General features: G+C 35.2%; 1 protein-coding gene across 1 annotated transcript in view; it reads right to left on the reverse strand.

Moving 5' to 3' along the window:
* Positions 1–1,628: 1,628 nt before the first annotated feature.
* The window catches only part of LOC115212836, a 159,031-nt gene continuing 137,333 nt past the window's right edge, over positions 1,629–23,326 (reverse strand). Inside the window, exons 4-9 of the mRNA XM_029781605.2 lie at positions 20,893–21,049; positions 15,956–16,109; positions 14,132–14,247; positions 11,006–11,092; positions 5,276–5,926; positions 1,629–2,730 (exon numbers count right to left, since the gene is read on the reverse strand). Coding sequence (XP_029637465.1) covers positions 2,665–2,730; positions 5,276–5,926; positions 11,006–11,092; positions 14,132–14,247; positions 15,956–16,109; positions 20,893–21,049 — 1,231 coding nt within the window. The 3' untranslated portion in view covers positions 1,629–2,664. The remainder of the gene's footprint in view (positions 2,731–5,275; positions 5,927–11,005; positions 11,093–14,131; positions 14,248–15,955; positions 16,110–20,892; positions 21,050–23,326) is intronic.

Here is a 23,326-nt window from a genome sequence, read left to right on the forward strand (position 1 = left end):
ACTCTTTCACCCCAACTTTCTCTCACTCTTTCTTCCTGTTTTTTGAGTAATGCTACGATGGACTGGCGTCCTGTCCAGCTGGGGGGGACACATACACCATAGAAACCGGGAAACCAAGCCCATGAGCCTGGCTAGGCTTAAAAAAAGCGCATAAATTTTTAAAAATTGTAGAATAGGAGTAAGAGACTGGATCTGGATGGTTTGAACATAAAACAGGTTGAATATGACCGGTTTAAATGCTAAAGGATTAATAAAGACCAAAGGGTAAGCCTGCATAGGGAACAGACATGGTTGTATGATTAAGAAGTAGGCTCCTAAATCATGTGGTTCAAAATGTGATCTTAAGGTACAGCATCTTAAGCATTTTTTTTTAATACCAAAATCACAAATGGATCCAATTCTGGTGAGTAAAATTATCATTTACCATTTACTTTCTTTTTGGTCATTGGATTGTGACCATGTTTGAGGTGCTGCCTTGAAGGATTCAGTTGAACAAATCAACTTACTACTCATCTAAGTCTGGCAATTATTCTGATTCTTTGACCAAACTGCTAGATTACAGAGACATGAACAAATCAATACTGGTTGCCAAGCAGTGCAAAGGGACACACACAAACACATACAAGTGTTTTGTGCTATAGCTATAGACTGACGAAAACCTTTTGAGTGGATTTAGTAGATAGAAACTAAAAGAAGCCTCTCTGTGTGTGTGTGTGTTGTGTGTGTGTGTGTGTGTGTGTGTGTGTGTGTGTGTGTGTGTGTGTGTGAGTGAGTGAGTGAGTGAGTGAGTGAGTGAGTGAGAGAGAGAGAGAGAGAGAGAGAGAGAGATACTATCTCTTTGACTGATGTCATGAAATAGCTGCAAGCAAGTGTCACCAACATGAAAGTAGCATCTTTCATTTCCAATCTTCTATGTCATGTCTGTTCAGAAGGAAATACTAACCCAACTTGAAAGCAGGTGAGGACTGGTGACAGAAAGGGCACCTGGCCTTAAAAAATCTGCCTTAAAAAATTCTGTCCATTCCATGCAAGCATAGGAAATTGGATATTAAATAACAATGATGATGACAGTTTCTGCTTTCTTTCTCAGAATCCCCTCCTAACCAGTCATGGAAGTCTTGCAAAGGTCATGGATATTTCCTTCCTTTCTCTGACAAAGCCATAAAAAAAATCATTAAATGCAGACCAAGAAACAAGAAATATGTAGAATAGGAGTAACGTAAAAGTCTAGCACTATTAAAGGCAGGGTAAGATAGAAAAAAATTATTCCTTATTCAGTTTTTTTATTCATCTATATTTGTTGAGGTGTTTTTATTTTTAATAAATTCATTTTTGCTATGTGAATAATAAATAAACATTGTATAAAATATGTTTCACTTCTTGAATTAATTTTGATTTTGTTCATATGTATGAAAAAAATATAATATCCTTAAACATAAATCTTAGTGAATTGAGCATCATAAATGCAGAGAAATTTAATAAAGAACTTGTTAAAGAAAAGACATTTAAAGTGTTGTAGAAGCCATTAGAAAATAGAGAGATTCAAAGGATATAGGTAAGTGAACATAATATAAATAAATAAATTCTTTGATTGCTGCTGATCACTGAGGACAAACGAAATACAAATGTTGTTTGAAAATATTTAGTTTTATATTCTTTTGTTTTACTTTATTTATAATTTTCTTTTTAAAAAATCTTCACTGAGTTTTAGTAAAGTTAATTAGGAATAATCCTTTTTATTAGTAGAATACAGCCCTTTTGTTTCATATATATATATATATATATATATATATATATATATATGCAAATGTCAGTGTGTTTGAAGATGAAAAGTGTCTATTATTCTGCCAAAATGGTCATTCTTTTCAAATATAAAGAATGATTATAATTTTAATACGAAAATACAATCATGTATTTAACCTTTCATCTTTATAACTCTTTCTACACAGCAATATATGTGTGACAGATAATGTTCAAAATGTGTGTAGAATGCACTGTTAAACTTATTTTGTATGAATATATTTATATTTTCTAAGGCTGGTCATGATACATTGCATCAAAAATACTATCTTTCCATTAGTCAAATGACAAAGTGTTTCTTTGTTTACATATTTCGTTTAAGTTGCATTATAAGGAAAGAAAGGCATCTCATTCTGAAATAATCCAAGTAGTGTTCCGCCATTTCTTATATAACCAAAAAGGGAAAAAAAATTCGGTGGGTAAAAAATAGGAGTTTTTGTTTGAAACCAATTCAATTATATAATATGTCTTTGTCTGACATTATCTTCATTTCACTCTTATAAAAAGTGTACAACACACTTGACAGTATCGGGTAAGTTTCATGGTGCTCTAGCATGACCACAGCCACCTGGCTGAAGCACATAAAAGAATAAAATATACATATACATATATATATATATATATATATATATATATATTATATACTCCTAATCAAGTTTTACAGAATCAGAATTAGGAAGGTTTTCATTTTCTCGAATGTAAGATGTTCAGGTTTTAACATAATTACATCAGAATAGAAATCTGTTTGATTTGGAAGTCAGGTAAAAGAATCTTTCAAGAAATCGTTACAAATTAACTTCTTTGATTCTTTGGAACTCGACTTGCACCAATGTCATTTTATTTTTAATGGGAAGAACGATCAAGTCAAGCATTGGAACTTGGTGGCATCATCTGCTTGGTGAAATATTTTTTGGAAAGTTCTTCAAATGCCTAAAAATAAATAAATAGGTATTTAAATTACATTAATTAATGAATTAGTATTCAAAAATGGGGAGCCAAAAAACATTTTTAATCATAAAAATAATAATAATGTTTTAATTAATAAAAGTAAGATTACTAATGAGCAAATAAAAGGTTTCAAAAAATCTTTACTTAATAATAAAGTATTGATATGACTGAAATATTTGTTGTAAATGAGTGCTTAAAAATATGTGGGTCTTGTGGAAACACATATGTGAGCAATGCAGTCCATAAATACTCTGCAGTTTGACATTCATCATCATCATCATTTAGCGTCCGCTTTCCATGCTAGCATGGGTTGGACGGTTCATCTGGGGTCTGTGAAGCCAGAAGGCTGCATCAGGCCCAGTCTGATCTGGCAGTGTTTCTACGGCTGGATGCCCTTCCTAACGCCAACCACTCCGCGAGTGTAGTGGGTGCTTTTTACGTGCTACTCGCACAGGTGCCAGACAGAGCTGGCAAACAGCCACAGACGGATGGTGCTTTTTACGTGCCACCAGCACAGGGCCAGGCGAGGCTAGCAATGGCCACGAACGAATGGTGCTTTTTACGTGCCACCGGCACGAGGCCAGTCGGGGCGGCGCTGGCAACGGCCACAAACGGATGGTGGTGCCGGACGAGTCTGGCAAACGACCACGAACGGATGGTGCTTTTTTACATGCCACCGGCACGGGGGCCAGGCGAGGCTGGCGACGGCCACAAACGGATGGTGCTTTTTACGTGCCACCGGCACGAGGCCAGTCTGGGCGGCGCTGGCAACGGCCACATTCAGATGGTTCTCTTATGTGCCACCGGCACTGGTAAGATATCAAAGACAGGGATAAATACCTCTATACAGATAGATATCTTGATCCCTTACAACTAAATGATAATGAAGAAATTATCAAAATGGAAATTAGCAGGATGGCAGTGAAAAGCATATCATTAAGAATTGGACCACAAAGTATGATAAAGAAGAATATAAACAAAAGTCTAACTCCAGGGCTTGTAAATTTATATTATGATTCGCTTTGCTGAATGGTTAGTGTTAGGAAGGGCATCCAGCTGTAAAAATCCTACCAAAACAGTCAGAGAAGCCTGGTGCTTCTTGCGAAATCATCCCACCCATGCTAGCATGAAAAGTAGATGTTAAACAATGATTATTATGATTCACCAGGTCAACTTCACAATTCACTTTTGCATAGTCATCATCCAATAACTTTATATAATAGACATTATTAGCACACATTTTACATATGACTAACACTTCACACAGACTATATTCAACAGTTAACAGCCAATGATATAATTGCAAGTCATAGATAATGTATTCAACATGCACCATACCAACTAAAGCGCACATACACACTTGCATAACACACACCACATTGTAAATATCAAACACAAAGACTAACCAACAAAATAACAGCACTACCCACTTTGAACCTATTCTACACAACAATCAGATGGAATACTAAGATAACACCTGAAACAACAAAATGAATGCCACAACAAAGTAAAACCATTATAACATACAAGCGGAATGTAAAAACAGTGCTGCAGACATCTTAGAAAGACAGAGCTGGAACTGGTGGTGTTAAAATAATAAGCTGTTAAAATAAGGCACAGTACCAGCAGTTTTGTGGAAGGGTGTTAGTTGATTTTATCAACACCAGGGCTCAATTGGTACATATTTTATCAACTTCAAAAGGATGAAAATAAAGTTGACTTTGGCAGGATTTGAACTCAATGTACGGAGCCATAAGAAATGCTTCCAAACATTTTGTCCACTGCTCTGTAATGAACTTTAACAATGAAAACTTGGCCACGCATGTTGGGAAAAGGATGAAAACTATTAAATACTATTAAGTATTTCTTTGATCCATATTTGATCATGCAAAAATAAAATATCCAACATCCCCAGGATTTATACTAGAATAAAGGGTTGTAATGAAGCACTATGATATATTTAATCTAGCGCTTTCCTAGTTTTCTCACTGCCCGCCAGTACGTCCGTTGCAACACCACTAACTAAAATATCTCTGATGTATCAAGAAAGGGAAACCCAGTTATTCAATAAAATTAAGCAGTTAAATAAATACTAAACTGAAAAATAGGTACTAGGGTCGATATGACTAAAGAAAAATAAACTTTGAAATAGTGCACTAACAGGATCACAGTCCAGCAAAAGAATAAAATAAAGACAGACATTTAAAAAATAAAATAGGACACCAGCTCAAGGTTATATTTTAAAATGTAAAACGTATTTTCAATTCAGCCCAACTTAATTTTATCTGGATATGACAATGTGTGACGGAGATATAAATTCCAATCATACCACCTGCAAGAAGCGGATATGTGTATTTTATTTTAACATATTTAGATACTATGTTACACCTTTTATTGTACTTTTTTTATTAATCCTATACAAAATGACTTCAAAATGCAGAGAAATAAAACTTCGGAAATATAAAAAAAAAAAAAACCACCCAAAAAATTTACAAGGAAAGAAGAAAAGAAATGATATATAAATTACCTCAATTTCTGACATTGCATCAGAACTTATCTTTAAATCGGACTTCTTATGAGAAGAATTTGTTTTTAGGTTACTTAAATGTTCCATTTGGTCTGTTGTATATGAGTGGTGGCTGTTTCGTTTGGGGTCAGATTGACTACAATGTGACAATGTTTTTGTAGCATTATCTGCCAAGTCTAAAGATTTCAGAAACATGTTCTCTGAGGAATTAGGTGAAGTCTGATTTGAATTTGAATTAACATTAGGTGATTCTGTACCCCAAGAATTTATTAAGACTGGTGGTGTGCTGAAACGATTCTCTTTCGTCAAACGACTGTTCCGCAATTTCACTGGACGTATCAATCCAAGACGTGACTTTGAACTAATATGGAAAGATTTTGAAATGCTACTGATGTGTTTAATACCACTGCTTTGCTTAGTTTGTGAGTCCGGTGAAAGAAGATGAGCATTGGACTGTATAGCCATTTCTGGATGGTCATTACAGTGCCGGTGAAGGGAGCGATCTATTTGTTCGAGTTCATTATTCAGTTCTTCAACTTGGTTAGCCAAATGATCTTTTTGGTTTAAGTTACCTTTCTTTTTGTTTCCACCTCCAAAACCAAATATAGATTTCTTGCTGTGACTGTTGATCTGTTTCTGAAGTGATTGTAACTGCAAAAATAATTATTTAAACAATAAATACTTGAACTATTTCATAAGAATTTTATAAACTTTCGAATAAACATGAAATAATTTGCTTTTTGGAACAGTGGATCTCAAAGCACATAAAGCTATAGATAATAGCTGCCCATAGATATCCTTTGACATTTTGTATCCAAAAGGGCTTTTCAACCAAATACTTACATGCAATTATTTACAGTTTTATCTACTCTGAGATTCATTGTTATAACAAATAATTATTGAACTAATGTTCAAAGATAGGAATTGATGAAATATACAGTGTTGGGTGTTTTATACACAGACACACACACACAAATACATAACAGGTTTAAATTTATATCTTCAATATTCTAAGTTCAGAAATTTATCGGATCAACATTGCCATTCACTTCTACATGATAAAATTATGCCTCAGAATTAATTTAATCAACCACAACCAACACTTTCAGTAACTTGACTCGTGTAAAAGTCATAAAATCAATATCTTTTATCTTTTACTTGTTTCAGTCATTTTACTGCAGCCATACTGAAGAATTTTAGTTGAATGAACTGACCACAGTATTCATTTTTTTTAAGCTTGGTACTTATTCTAACAGTCTGTTTCGCCAGGCTACTAAGTTACAGGGACATAAACACACCAACACTAGTTGTGAAGTGATAGTGGGGAACAAACACAAACATACATACATACATATATTATCTTGCAAGTACTTGGTGACCTTGTAAGTGCAGGTGCCACTTAAAAGTACCCAGTAAAGTGGCTGGTGTTCAGAAGGGCATCCAGCTATAAAAACCTTTCCAAAACTGACCTCGCCTGTGCTTGTGCCATGTAAAAAGCATTAAGTCCACTCTGCTGAGTGGTTGGTGTCAGGAAGAGCATCCAGCTGTAAAAATCCTGCCAAAACAAATCACAAAAATCTAGTACAGCTTCTGCCTGGCCGGCTCTTGTGAAGCCATCCCACTCATGCTAGAATGGAAGGTGGATGTTGAACGATGATGATCTCATACATACACACACACACATGGGTATCTTTCAGTTTCCATCAAGCAAATCCACTCAAGACTTTGTTCTGCCAGAGGCTGTTAAGTAGAAGATACTTGGCCAAGGCGCCATGCATTATTGGTCTTTCTTTCTTTTAAATTTTAGGAATTATATTAAAGACGTTTTTTCTTTTCCATATTTAGTCATTTTCATGCATTGTTTTATTATCTTTTTTTTAATTATTCTATATCTGCTAAAAAAAATTAAGTGTCATTGGTCTTGGGAATACTTTTCACAGTATTAAAATTTCTCATGGAACAGAGCTGAGTAACTAAATTAGCCAACTAGGAAAAAAAAAGTTTTAATGCTCGACTAAAGGCGGTGTTCCAGCATGGCCACAGTCAAATGGCTGAAACAAGTAAAAGAGTAAAAGAAGAGTAAAAGAGAGTAAAGAGTAATGCTTCTAGCAGTATTTGAAGTATGATTAATAAATTTTAAAAATTAACTATTGTAAAGAGAATTAGTATGAAGAAAATCATCATTATCATTTAATGTCCATTTTCCATGCTGGCATGGGTTGGATGGTATGACAGGCTCCATTGTGTGTTCTGGTATGGTTTCTATGGCTGGATGCCCTTCCAAATGCCAACCACTACATAGAGTATACTGGGTGCTTTTTAGCATGGCACCAGCACCGGTATTGATTCTGCTGTGGCAGACAGGTCTTCTTGAGTACTTCTGCTGTGACAGATGGATCTTAATAAAAAACTTGTATACAAATGTCAATACTGGTTGCATTTAAGATGGCAAGGTGGCAGAATCATTAGGGCACCGGGCAAAAAGCTTAGCAGCATTTCACCCATTTTGAGTATCAAATTCCACCAAGATAAACTTTGCCTTTCATCCTTTCAGGTTCGATAAAATAAGTAGCAGTTGAACACTGGGATCAATGTAATCGACCTACTCCCTTCCCTCTAAACTGCTGTCCTTGGACTAAACTGAGAAACCAATATAGGTTAACTCTTTCATTACCAACCCGGCTGAAACCAGCTGTGGCTCTGAGTACAAATGTCTTGTTTTCATAAGTTTTGAATTAAAATCTTCCACCAAACCTTAGTCAAAATTTATGTTCCTAACACTAGCTGAATGATAAAGTTATTTTACTAAATTCTTTGTTATATTTAAAGTAATTGAAAGAAATACAGAGCATCTCAAAATAAATACAGTAACGAAAGGGTTAAGGTATATTTGTTGAGACACTATCAGCTGTAGAAATAACTCAGGATAGTGATAAAATCATTAGAGAAAAATAGAATGAAATTTTCATTTTAATTCGAAAATCTTGACTGATTTGAACTATGACTGTCTCAGGGATTGTATCTTATATAGTGATTTCAAATTTTGGCACAGAACCAGCAATTTCGGAGTAGTAGGTAATTCAATTACATCAACCTCAGTACTCAACTGGTACTTATTTTATCTACCCCAAAAGGATGAAAGGCAAAGTCGACCTCAGAGGAATTTGAACTCAGAAAGTAGAGAAGGACCAAATGCCATTAAGCATTTTTGCTGAAGTCAATCCATAGTTGGTAGTGAGATACTAGAATTATCTGGGAGGTAACTGCAAGTATGCATAATTTGAAATGGTACAGAATATGGTGAGGAGTCATTTGAAAGTCTGGAGAATAAGCAGTACATATTTCATAGGCTTTATTAAAACGAAAATACCTATTTCTTTACTACCCACAAGGGGCTAAACACAGAGGGGACAAACAAGGACAGACAAATGGATTAAGTTGATTACATCGACCCCAGTGCATAACTGGTACTTAATTTATCGACCCCCAAAAGGATGAAAGGCAAAGTCGACCTCAGCGGAATTTGAACTCAGAACGTAATGGCAGACGAAATATGGCTACGCATTTCACCCAGCGTGCTAACGTTTCAGCCAGCTCGCCGCCTTCTCCCAGCACGCTTTAATTATGAATTAAAGTTAAGGTTTTAATGTAGATGGCATTGAACATTAAAAGCACATGTATATCTTAGTCATCCATTGTCTCCGGCATTTGTTGAAACAAACGAATATATGGCTGTTAGTTGACTTGTAATGTTTTTTTTCTCTATGCATATAATTATTTCTGATTGGCTTTTTTAATATTCACTGCATTAAATCTAAAATAATTACTCAATCATGAAGTATATTTGCCACCTAAATGTGGCTAACGCTTAAGGGTTGATGCTATGTAGGTTGATGCTTGTAGCCCCAGGAAGACAACTCCTCCAGCTGGCTATTGACACACTTTCTGTGTCCTATCAGTATTTGCAAAGGGAAGTCATCTTTCCCATCTCCAGCCTGATGTGATACACACGGATCCGAGTTTCTGGGTATTGACTCGTCATCAGCATGTGACAACCACCAGTTGGCAATGGGAAGTAGTTCCCAATGCAAATATATATATATATATATACAACTTATAAATAAGAGCAAACGAAAAAATTTCTAATGCCAAATATGCCGAAAATTGGACATATTGTCCATTACCATATAATTTTTCAAAATACGCACACTACTCGAAAAAAAAGCCGCCAGAAATTTCTATTGGCTTATTTTTCGAGTAGCGTGTGTATTGTGAAAAATTATATGGTAATGGACAATATGTCCAATTTTCGGTATATTTGGCAGTAGAAATATTTTCGTTCGCCCTTATTTATAAGTTTTTTTTATAATTTTAACCGTTAAAGGTATTTTTTAATATGCTGGCCATTGATAAAATTTATATTCGAAAAAAATTCTATCCTACATTAAAAATATATATATATATATATATATATATATATATACTTTTTCCAGTGACGAAAAGTCACTGATCTCGAAAAAGTGGAAACAAGCAATAATGAATCTCTGAGCGAGGTATAAACAATAGCTGTACGACATCAAAAAAATTGTATATAATGCAAGGGACGTAACTCTTGAATATAGAAAGGGCGTGTCTGGTGCAAGGGAGGTAACTTTTTAATGAAGGCCATTAAGTTCTCTTTGAACAAACGTTCGAAATTGTTGTGCTCATTCGTATCACAACAAAATATTTCAAAATTGAATTATTCTGAGGTGCTTATTCGTCCGCAACCACATACACACACACGCAACAGAATTCTTGTCTCGCTGTAAAATTAGTGCTATTCAAGCTTCCCAGACTAATGCAATCTTTTACCATTAAAAATGATATAAAGACTATTTGAAGCGAAATGTAAAGCTGTGTCATACGAGTAAAGCTATGATTCTTTAGATTAAGCAGCTGAATGGGCAAGACTTTCGCCCGTCTCCCCCCGCCTCAAAAAAAACACCCTTTTTTTAAAATTTATTTTTTCGATACAAACCCCACTTTTCGGCTGAGGAATACGAATCTGCAAAAAAATTGGCAAAATCGACATTTCTAGATTACCACCACCACCACCCCACCACATTCCCTTCATTTTAAACTTTTTTCACAATTTTTTTCTTTTTCAAAATAAGCAAAAAAAAAAAAATACGGAGATTATGATTCTGAAAAAAAATTCCAAAAATATTTGTAAAATCTTTAAGAATTTTTGTTTTTCTAAATATGCGGGAAAATACAGACATCATAATTCGGACAAAAATTTCAAAACATTTCTGTACCTACGGTTACGGCTTTAGGGTTAGTGTTGGGGGGGGGGGATTTCACAATGCCGATTTTTGACAATTTTCCGGAAGCTCCGTATCCGAAAACGGGGATTTTTAGCAAAAAAAATTACAAAAATAAACAAATTTGGGAGAAAATGGAGGGGGTGACGGGCGGAAGTCTTTCCGCCGAATTTAGTAATTTAAAAAAAATTTTCTTTTACACGGGGAACGGAAGGTAGGACACAAAATGTCATACACTGTACCTATTTGTTTATAAATAACGAATTCATTACCTCAGTATCTCATTATTGTTGTTATTGTTGTTGTTGCAAGCTAGAATCAGTATTAATTACCCAACTTTGGAAAGATAGCAACTATACTGACATGTAAATACTTGTGAAAGTATAACCATTATTGTGAGGACAACCAAACAAGAGTTACGTACCGTAAGTTGAGCTGACATTCGTCTCTGCACCAAACGTGTCATACACATGCTCTCTTTATCACAAGCTTCGTTTTCTAATTCTGCACTCTGTGGTAGAAAAATTGAACCAATTTTAATGCATTCTTTCCACAAAATTCATTCGTAATAAGCCTTCCAATAAATAACTTGAATTTTAAAAGGATTTTTTGTTTGTTTTCAACAAGTAGTGAGAAACAATAAGAGAAATGATTTCATATCCAGGAGAGATTAAAATTGGAGTTCAAAAAAAATCAAAATAAATGAGTGGCTGTGTGGTAAGTAGCTTGCTAACCAACCACATGGTTCCGGGTTCAGTCCCACTGCGTGGCATCTTGGGCAAGTGTCTTCTGCTATAGCCCCGGGCCGACCAAAGCCTTGTGAGTGGATTTGGTAGACGGAAACTGAAAGAAGCCTGTCGTATATATATGTATATATATGTATGCGTGTGTGTGTTTGTGTGTCTGTGTTTGTCCCCGTAGCATTGCTTGACAACCGATGCTGGTATGCTTACGTCCCCGTCACATAGCGGTTCGGCAAAAGAGACCGATAGAATAAGTACTGGGCTTACAAAGAATAAGTCCCGGGGTCGATTTGCTCGACTAAAGGCGGTGCTCCAGCATGGCCGCAGCCAAATGACTGAAACAAATAAAAGAGTAAAGAGTAAGAGAGGTATAAAATTAGATACCCATTCCCCACCCCGGGTCAAAAAAAGGTGAGGTTAAAGTTATTATCCGTTAGAAGTATTGTGAAGGCACCTGCTAAAATTGATGAAGATAGAAATAGGAGAATTGCAGTAAAAAAACCACAGATCACAATACAGGAAGACACTGTAGTCCTTCTCAATCATCATCATCATTTAAGGTCTGTTTTCCATGCTAGCATGGGTTGGACGGTTTGACTGGGGTCTGGGAAGCCAGGAGGCTGCACCAGGCTCCAGTCTGATCTGGCAGTGTTTCTACAGCTGGATGCCCTTCCTAACACCAACCACTCCGTGAGTGTAGTGGATGCTTTTTACGTGCTACCGGCACAGGGGCCAGGCAAGGCTGGCAACAGCCACGATCGGTTGGTGCTTTTTATGTGCCACCGGGGTCGGTGGACGGGCTTGTTTCAGTTTCCGTCTACCAAATCCACTCACAATATATATCAATAACAGTGGTAACGAAATTGATAGCCCCTAAAATTGATTTAACTTCTACATATAATGAAAAATTACCATGAATTAATTCTACAGTATCAAACTTTGCAAGAAATATTAAAACTTTGACTAATTCTGGTTTTCTAAACTTAAGATAAAAATAATATGCTTGTAATATCCAAGCACGAGTCTTCAAGCATACTTAGACAAAATTTTTGTCTAATGTGTTTTTCTTTTATTATCATCACATATTTTTAAATAGCATATATGAACTAACGTTATCTTTCTTTTACTTGTTTCAGTCATTTGATTGTGACCATGGTGGAGCACCACCAGGATTTATTCTTTGTAAGCCTAGTACTTATTCTATTGGTCTCTTTTACCAAACCGCTAAGTTACGGGGACGTAAACACACCAACATCGGTTGTCAAGCAATGTTGGGGGGACAAACACAGGCACACAAACATATACACACACACACACACACATACATATATATATATATACGACGGGTTTCTTTCAGTTTCCGTCTACCAAATCCACTTACAAGGCTTTGGTCAGCCCGAGGCTATAGCAGAAGACACTTGCCTAAGGTGCCACACAGTGGGACTGAACCCAGAACAATGTGGTTGGTAAGCAAGCAACTTATCACACAGCCACCCCTGCACCTATACTTACCACACAGCTACTCCTGCACTTATGCATAATTTACTTTATGGAAAACGTTCATATTTCATCTACCATAACGAACGTCAAATTTTCAAAGAAGCTCAAGAAATCTGCTACTGAGATTTTTGAAATGCTTCACCAGATTTTTGTCAAGTATTATTCTTAAGGTCAAACATTCTTTAGCTTTTCATGGCCTGCACATTTTAAGGCTGATTGAGTGTCACCTCATTATGAAGAGTGTTCAGAAAATTTGGAAAAAATTTGGAAACTCAACCAAGAGCACCAACGCCAAACAATCCATTAATACTTTTGCATGACTGTTCAAACAACTCTTAAGTATCTAGTCATTTATTCCAATATATTCTTCTAAGATCTTCTTCTTGTCCTAAAGGACCTATTTTTCATCACAGATGATTATTCTTTTCAAATAATATTTGCCTTTCATTTCACTCAAGAAGAAAAGAGCAGACTGTCAAATAATGCATCATGTTTGCAGTGGAACAAATTTGTCCATCTTTTCCAATTTCCCGATATCATTGCCAGATAATATCCAATTACACAGTGTAATTTCAAAATATTTAGATTATACTGTGTAATACATCTTTTGTCCTTGGGTAACAACTGTTATTTGGTTAGCCCAAGGCTACGTATAGTATAAGACACTTGTCCAAGGTCTCATGCAATGGGACTGAACCCAAACCCACATAGTTGGGCAGCAAGCTTCTTATCACACAGCCATGCTTGCACCTATGTGTACATATATTAACATGCATGTGAGTTTATGTACTAGCTTCTATCTACTAAATTCCACTCACAAGGTATTGTTCTACAAGAAACTATAGTAAGAGACACTTGCTCAAGCTGCTGTGCAGTGTGATGGAACCCAGAATTATGTGGTCCAAAAGCAAACTTCTTTATCACACAGCCTAACTATTACTAGTACTTTATTGTAACAGAAATGATAGTCATATAGTTAGATAGTCAAACATTACAGTAGTCTAAACCAAGAACCAGGGAATTCTAAAAGAGTCACTAATTCTCAAGTTATGAACCTATACATTACTGCTGACATAACTTATTAAGCGAAACATTTAACTCCACTTCCCAAGAGGTTGCATAACTCAAAAAGATTAATATCAGTCATAAAAGAGAAAGAAAGTGATCTTGGAGAAGAATGGATTATCTCACGCTAACATGTCTAGATATGGTATAAAAAGGTGAAATCTTGTCTTTTTGTGATGCCTTTTGCAAACTTAATTGCAAAAATTCAGAATGGAAGAAGCATTATATAGTGCCATATTTACTTGTCTTAATTCTTGTCTGTGTTTGATGTCATTTATTTGTTGAACCACATTGGAAAGAAGTTGTTGCTTCAAAAGTTTTGTTTTGTCTTTGAATTCTTCACATGTGTGAGCTGGATCTAAAATATAACAAAACAACAAACTGAACTAAATGCAACAAATAACAACACTGAATATAATATCTTTTTGAAATTTGCAAGAAATGACGAATTTGAAGAAGAGAAGTGTAGTCATTTGAAGTAACCCCAGTATATGACAGGTACATACTTTATGAACCCCTAGAAGAAAGCAAGATAAAATCATTCCTTGTGTGATTTGAACTCAGATCATAAAAGAATGTAACTAAATACCAAAAGATACTTTTATATAGGTGCTCTACCATTTTAGTGATAATAAATTAACACATAAGGTGGTTGGTGTTCAAAAGGAGGTGGAGCGTGGTTAGGACTTTCTTCAGGCTGAGTAGCCCATCTCACTCAAAAAAACTCTGAATAAGGATTAATGATGTTTAACAAAACAGCCATGTTTCCAGAGATGAATCATTCAGACCCCAAAGAACTCCTCTCAACAAATGGCTATGGTGCTCCCCCACTACTTCTGCCTGTGATCAGAGATGCATGCATCATCAGCCACCAAGGGACATTCTCAACTGGTTATGGTCAAACAACTGACAAGCAAATTTGTGGTATTGAGCAGAATATTTGTTGCAGACCATCTTTTAAACTGAGACAAAACATCTACATGATAACACTTCCAATCAGTTAAGATCAGAAGCCATGAGAGCCAGTGCCTCGTATTGCATCAGGGCATTATTATTATTATTATCATTATTATTATTATTATTATTATTAAAAAGGTAGCAGCAGGCTAACAGAATCATAGCATGCTGGATGAAATGTTTAGCAGTATTTCTCTTGCCTGATCATTCTGAGGTCAACTATGTCTTTCATTCTTATTGGCTTGATGAAACAAGTACCAGTTGAACACTGAGGTTGATGTAATCAATTAAGCACCTTCCCACCAAATTTTAAATCATTATTATTATTGTTGTTATTTATTATTATTATTAAGGCAGCAAGCTGGCAGAATCAACAGAATGCCAGATAAAATGCTTACCAGCATTTCGTTCATTCTTATGTTCAGAGTTCAAATTCCCTTGAGATCAACTTTCCCTTTCATCGTTTCGGGGTTGCTGAAATAAGGACCAGTTGAGCACTGGGGTCAATGTAATTGACTAACCCCATCCCCATAAAATTTCAGGGCTTGTGCCAACAGTAGAAATAATAATTATTATATCTATATTGGTTACAAGGTTGGCTCTGTACCTATGGCCTTCACAGTTACTACAAGAGCAGGGAGATTGATGCAGTTAATGTTCCTTTAAAACAGTTGCAAGGAAGAATGATTCAGCATGATAGTCAGAGTGAGGCCTGGGGTGTGGAGACACAATATGAATGAAGAGATGAAGATCTCACCTGCACAAATATACAACACATTTCAAAGAAAAGTTATATATTTCTTTCTCAGAAGCATTTTTTTTGTTTGTTTGTTTGTTTGTTTGTTTGTTTTTTTTTTGTTATTTTTTTGTTTGTTTTTTTTTTGTTTGCTTGGGCAAAGTAACTCTGAAATTCAGATCATTTAGATAAGTGCACATGTGTACTCTTCCAAATGAGCAAACAGCTACAAAATAAGAATGATATTTATTTACAACCAAGGTAGCTGAGGTGCAAAAAGAGGTATGTGCCTAGTTCAGAAAAAGTTTAGGTCAAAAATGAATGTAGGTGATCAAAAATGAAAGTAAGTGTAAAAGTTTCAAAATAAACTTACCACAGGCAGTTAAATCTTCCCTTGAACTGAAGAAACCCTCTGAACCTATAGAAGGACTAGAAGTGCTGCAACTCTCTGTTGCAGTGAGTAAATGATTCATCCAATTGGTTAGAGAATCTTCAGTACTGGCACAATATTCTGAACAGCTACCATCCTGTGAAAATAAAGAATATTTACAGATTTCTCAAACAACACAAGTTTATCATGGCCATCAGTTTAACAACAAATGCAAAACTCAAGAATTAGTAATTAGCCTAATGTTCTTTGAACATTCTAACCCTTTCGATACCAACCTACTCAAGGTTGATCCTGGATCTAGGATTCAAGTGTTCATTGTTAAATTGATCTACATTAAAACTTATGATCATAATTCCATTTTATGTGCCCAAAACCAGATAAATAATGACAAAATTATTTTACTAAATTCATCATTTTTGAAATTAAGTGAATCAAAGGCAGTGCATTTTAAGGGAAATATGATAACAAAAGGTTTAAATGTCAATCAAGTTACTTAGAAAAGTGTGAACTGATCATTTTTTTTACAGTTATATATGGATGTGTAAGTACAAGTGAGTATTTATGAATACCACAGTTGTAGCTGCTGCCATGAGTTTTTTTCTCAAGCATAATTCAAACACAGCTTTCTATTAATTATATTATTGCCTTTTATTCCACCTTCTAAGTCAGTGGTTTTCAACTGGGGGTCAATATAAGATTTTGGGGGATCCACACAAGCAAAATAGTAAATTAAGAATCCACAATAGTATTTTAAGAATCCATGAAAAAATTTTTGATTTGGATGTATTTAATGCAAGAAACAGCTAGGTTCCTTTCTCTAATGTTTTACATAGTTTAACATGTTTCCAGCTACTGTAACATATTCTCTCAGTGAGTGCTATTATAAACCTACACAAATGAACATGTGACAAACAAAATAGAAATTTTGAAAGAAGTATCTATAAGACTAGTTTTTAAACACTAAATGGCTATGGGGTTTCACCATAGCTGTCAAAGGGATTCATAGATAAACAACCCCTGTTTTAAGTCATAGTAGGCCCTATCATGAATGACCATGGGATTGCACCTAGAAAGTTACACTCCAAGCCACAAGTCTGGGCAAGGTTGTTCATGAAAGGCCAGCAGTCACCTATTCATACCAGCCTCTCCTCTCCATGCCACCAATATTATCCAAGAGAAAGGTAAAGGCTGATACAACTTGGCACTAGTGACATCACAATCCATTTCTACAGCTCAGTGAACTGGAGCAATATAAATAAATATATTTAAAGAAAATAATTATAATTTAATAAATATATTTAAAGGAAATAATTATAATTTTTCCCTTTTTGAGGTTTTTCACACTGATTACTTCATAAATTCTTATAAAGATTTTATCCAATTTTTAAATTTATATTTATTTTGGTATTTATGGGAGCAACTGTCTTCGAAGACTCATATTGTCATTGATTGCTCGAAATGGGGAGTAGATAGACAGCCGGAAACTGATGAAGGGTCATTCTTTGTATTACTTGTCCTTTTTTTTTCTTGCTATTTGCGTATTTAACTCATTTGTTTGTGTATTTCTTGTTGTTTATTGTTGGTGACGTCCTATATATATATATATATATATATATATTATATATATATATATATATATATATATATATAAATTTATATTATATACACACACACACATATATATATAAAACCATAAAATCAGGAGGTATGAGAGGTGAATATATATATATTTATTTAACCAGATGACTTCCATGGGGCCACAGCCATTTTCACAACCTGTAAGCTGAGGCCCTAAGAAGAGCTTTCTGTGACAGCCACAGGATTCTCTGAATCCACATTTTTTTATCTTGGTATTGAGCACTTTTTCTCTTTCTCTTTCCTCTCAGTTCTTTTTTTCTATTCATTTTCTTTCCTTTGATATAAGGTATCACCCATAATGTCAGATTCTCATCTGTTACTTCCTTTGGCTTATTAAGCTTTATGCTCACATTTTTGTCTGCCATGTTTTCATGTCTCCCCACCACACACACACTTTACAATTCAGGCACATGCTTTCACTTGTGCGATTCTGCATAGCATTTTTTTGTTGCTTTTAATTGCGATTTTTTTATGTGTTTCCTCTTTACCTCATAAACCTTCTTGTATTATTTGTGTGATTTTTACCTACTCACATGTAAATACTTTTGGTTTAGTCATTAGAAAGATATACTTGTCATTCAACTATTTGAGATATAATTTCATTTTTCAAAAGAACTAAATATATATTTTTTTAATTGTGTGACTAACTTCACAAAAAGCACAAATTAAGTTTTGTGTCATCTATTTCTATGCATATCATTGTCGATTGTATACTTCTCTGTTTGTTTGCCTCAGTGAAAAATTTGAGTGAGGGGTTCTCAGTTTTCATTTTATGCATATCAGTATCAAATACTTTTGAATTTGAAATTTTGTCAATTAACTTAATCATCTCCATGCTTCAGTGCATTCAATCAGGATATATACCATGGCCATCCAGGTTTTATTTTCAGCAACAGACATTTCCAAAGAATACTTCCTGAGTATTAACATGCATGTATTTAATGTAACAAAAACAAAAAGAACCCTTAACCCTTTTGATACCAAACTGCCCATGACTGCCCATGGATCTATGTTATAGACTTTCTATTTTAACCCTTTATTCTACCAGTTTTATGATCAAACCAGACAAAGCTGATCTCTCACACCTACTCTACAATGTCATTCTAAAAATAAACAATCACATCACTGAACTCTTTAAGCTGAACTCTCAAATCAATATGAATAAATAGGTATTAGATTTGACAGAAAAAATGAAAACTAAATAGTTAAAGTGAACTAAATTTCATTTTAATTTATATTGTAAACTCCAGTTCAAAAATGATAAAGTAGACAGTATCAATGTTATGATCAGAAAGCTAGGATTCCTTTCTAAAAGAAGAAGGGAAAATTAGGCTTCAGTACTGAGTCATACAAGCAAAATTACAAAGTAAATTCTTTGTTTCATGTATTTACAAATACTGGTTATTTGCAATCCTGGTTACAAATAAACAATATTTCCAAAGCTGGAAGCAGCCTGTCTGTGTGTGCATGTGCACATGCACTTGTGTCATGATATTTGTTTGCAAGCTGTGTAGGTGGTGTTACCATATTAATAATGTGTTCATATCTGCCACAAAAACATGTTTGACTGTCTGAGCACTGTGTAAGCAATGTCACTACATAAAACAGTGTCTTTGTTTATATCTGTTACAAATACAGGTTTGGTCATTGAAATAGTTAGTCATTCAAAAACCCAGATGAAATAATACCACATTTGGAAACGAGATGGTAGTAGGCAGAGCATCCAACCATGGCAAAATTGCTTTAAACCTTCTGAATATTCTGAATACTCAGTCAAATGTAATACTTATTTATTAAAAGTGCTTTGAATTAATTATAGACTATCTTGTATCTTCAAGATATCAATGATGTGATTATTTATTTCTCTCACACTTACCCTACAATGTCAATGTAGGGTAGGTGTGAGAGGCCAGGGCAGATACAGCTGGTATGTCGATGGTATGCTTAAGATTTAAGTCTCATATAACTCCTGCTAGCATAGAAAAATGTGGATGTTAAAATAAATATTATGATGATGGCTACAGCAATCAGTAAGTGAAAAGAAAACCATTTCATCCAAGGGCATAAAATGAAAACCTCCAAGCATCATTACTAAAGCAAGTATAAGAAACATCATCATCATTTAATGTCTGTTTTTGTTTTCCAAGCTGGCATAGGTTAGATGGTTTGACTGGAACTGCTAAGCCAGAGACCTGCACCAAGCTCCAGTTTGATTTTGGCTTGGTTTCTACAGCTTCCTAATGCTAACCACTTCACAGAGTGTACCAAATTTCTAATACATTAATTACAAAATAAAAATTCTTTCAGGAATGGCAAGAATCTAGAGAACCAGAGACTTACTGTTTTAGGTTGTTTTTTTATTTTTTACCATTTCATCAGAAGTATTAAGAGGTTGAGACTCAAAGTTACTCTTGGATAAGAGATTAAGCTATTACAGTTTTCGTTCTCAGAAAGCTTTGATACAAAAGTCATCCACACCATTAAGTAAACTAAGGTATATCAAATTGAATATCCTATCCAGAGAAAACAAATTTTTTCTTGTAATAATGAACTTAAAACAAAAGCTTTGTCATTCAATATCTCATTCATCTACCCATCAATTTCACTTCTCCAATTACAAATAGATAATACCTTAAATAAACAGAGAAGAAAGGCAATAAAGAAAGGTACCAAAGCAGTGACCAGACAGTCAGAAGTTCAAACTTAACAGTGCAATGCTTTTGAGGAATGCAGATAATTTTGCTTACCCCAGTTAGCTATAAAAAAAAATAAAAAATAAAAAATAAAAAAGGAGAGGTTCCATTTCTACAGCATGGTTGAATGGTAAGCAGAAGAAAGAGCATCAAGCTGTAAAATTAATTGCTGAATGACAAGGACTTATGATAACAAACAGCAAAACTCAACTAGTTTCACATCCTTATGGCATATTAGGATCCAGAGAGAAAAAGAGAGAAAGGTGTAGTAGTAATAATAGTAGTAGTAGTAGTGGTATTAGTGGTGGTAGTTATAAAGGATCAAAGGTCCTGCTTGAGCTCAAAAGTTCAGTTTCTGGATTCTGTAGTATATATATATATATTTCACCCCTGGATGGGATACCAGTTGGTTGTAGGACTTTTTTTGCTAGCTGAGCGAACTTGAGCAACACGAAATGAAGTGTTTTGTTCAAAAACAGGATGTATCACTTGATCCAGGAATCAAAACCACAATCTTACAACACCCAAACCACTAAGCCATGAACTTTCATCGTCATAGTAGTAGCAGTAGTAGTAGTAAAGTGTTACCTTCGTAGTTATTTGGAACATGAACTGTCTGCCAGGCAAAGGGTCACTGGTAGTAACAATATGGCTTCCATTCAAATCAATGCAATCTATCGATGTAGATTGAGTTTCATATTTTGGATAGCAATACAAGACATTCCCTTTCAGAACAAACCAGAATCTGGAAATAAAGACAAATAACACTTTATACCAGGTTAAATAAATGTGTGTGTGTGTGTGTGTGTGTGCATTTATTTCCTGTGATTCACCAAGAAGCAATAAATTATAGGATTCAACACACAAATCATATACCTCTTACCCGTTTCCTTCATTGGACTGTGGTCATGCTGGAGTACCACCTTGAAGGGTTTTAATCAAACAGATCAACCCTGGAACTTATTTTTTAGTCTGGTATTTATTCCATCGGTCTCTTTTGCTGAACCAATAAGTTACAGACACATAAATGAACCAAATCAAATTTGGGCATGAGGGGAAAAACACAGGCACAAAGACAAACACCACACACACACACATACACACACACATGAAATGCTTCCATATAATTTCCATCAACCAAATTCACTCACAGTAGTATTCATTGCCTTGAGGTTTATAGTTGAAAACACATGTCCAAGGGCTCACATGACTCTAGTCTTTAACCTTTAGCACACTGTAGGTGCATCTTGTCACTGTATAAGTTATTTCCCCTGTAGCAGTAACAAGGCAGTGGCAGGAGAAACAGTTCTAGAGAAAATGGAGTATGCTAAAGGTTAATATATTTTAACTGAAAAGCTCTAAATTTCTTTTCTTATTGTTGGTAATCTGAGACGAATAAATTATCAAATGTTTAAATTTTCTTGATGGGTTTCATATATTTCAAATTATATTAAAATAAGAGGAAAGAGGTTCAAACTAACAGTTATGAAACTAAAACTGAGTGCAATCGAATCCTTTCAGCTACATGTGTGTGCATGTGAACATATATACCATTTTTTTATCTTCAACTGGTTTCATTCATTTGACTGTAGCCATGCTGGAATAGTCAAACAGATTGACCCCAGGATTTTTGTTTTTAAAGCTTAGTACTTATTCCATCAGTCTCTTTTTCTGAATTAGTAAGTTATGGGGATGTAAACTCACCAACACCAGTTGTCAAGCAGGGGTGGGGGACAAACACACACACACATATGACAGGCTTCATTCAGTTTCTGTCAATCAAATCCACTAACCAGGTTCTGATCAGCCCAAGACTATAGAAGGCATCTGCCCAAGGTACAGCACAGTGAGACTGAACCCAGTACCATGTGGTTGGGAAGCATACTTGTTTCCACATGGCCCAACCCATATATAATTTGTATATATGTATGTATACATGTGTGGGTGCACACAAATATATGTGTGTGTGTATATATGCACATCCTACAGTACAACATTAGCAGTTTTTCCAAAGCCATGGGTGAAAATCACTTCTGTCACCATAGCCAGGTCTTGAGGCCCGTGGCAAATACTATCTGTAAATGAATTAGCAATGGTAAACATCTTCACCGAATAAAGTCTATCATTTTCATGTTGAGGAAAGACTGACATCAGCCACCACAATCAAATTCTAGAGCCTGTGACCAATGGCACAAAACAGGAAGCTGAAGACCTGGTGAAGAAACCAAAGTTTCTGGAAACCACTGCCTTAACATCATTAAATCAAACTTGATGCTGATCTTAGAAACTTCCAAGCAGGTAATTATACTAGAACTCTCAACTTGCTGAGACGACCATATTGAGGATCATCATCATCATCATCATCATCATCATCGTTTAACGTCCGCTTTCCATGCTAGCATGGGTTGGACAGTTCAACTGGGGTCTGGGAAGCCAGAAGGCTGCATCAGGCCCAGTCTGATCTGGCAGTGTTTCTACAACTGGATGCCCTTTCTAACGCCAACCACTCTGTGAGTGTAGTGAGTGCTTTTTTTGTGCCACCGGCACAGGTGCCAGACGTGGCTGGCAAACGGCTACGATCGGATGGTGCTTTTTACGTGCCACCGGCATGGAGACACAAAATACTGAGGTAAATATGTCTGATGGAAGTGTGCCAAAAACGTTAGAAAAATGGTGATAGCATGTCAGGTGTGATCTAACAGAGGTATGATACAAACAGAATATTACAGAGGTAAATAGTCAAAAGTTAGCCTTAAAGGTAGCAAGAGTTGCTTTAACCCTTTTGTTACCAAATCTCTGTTGTAATAGACTGCCTTTTGGTTCAATTGCTTTTGAAAATAATGAAGAATTTAATGAAATAACTTTGTCGTCATTAAGCAGGTGTCTGGAACATAAGCTAAATTTTGGTGGAAGGTTTTAATCAAAAATGAAATTTGTATTATAGAATGAGGAGCCATCTCAGGTGGGTTAGTATCAAAAGAGCTCATGTGGTATGGATAAGAGAACCTAAGTCATGGAATAA

This window comes from Octopus sinensis, linkage group LG6 (assembly GCF_006345805.1).
Source record: "Octopus sinensis linkage group LG6, ASM634580v1, whole genome shotgun sequence".
NCBI classification, from domain to species: Eukaryota; Metazoa; Mollusca; class Cephalopoda; order Octopoda; family Octopodidae; genus Octopus; species Octopus sinensis.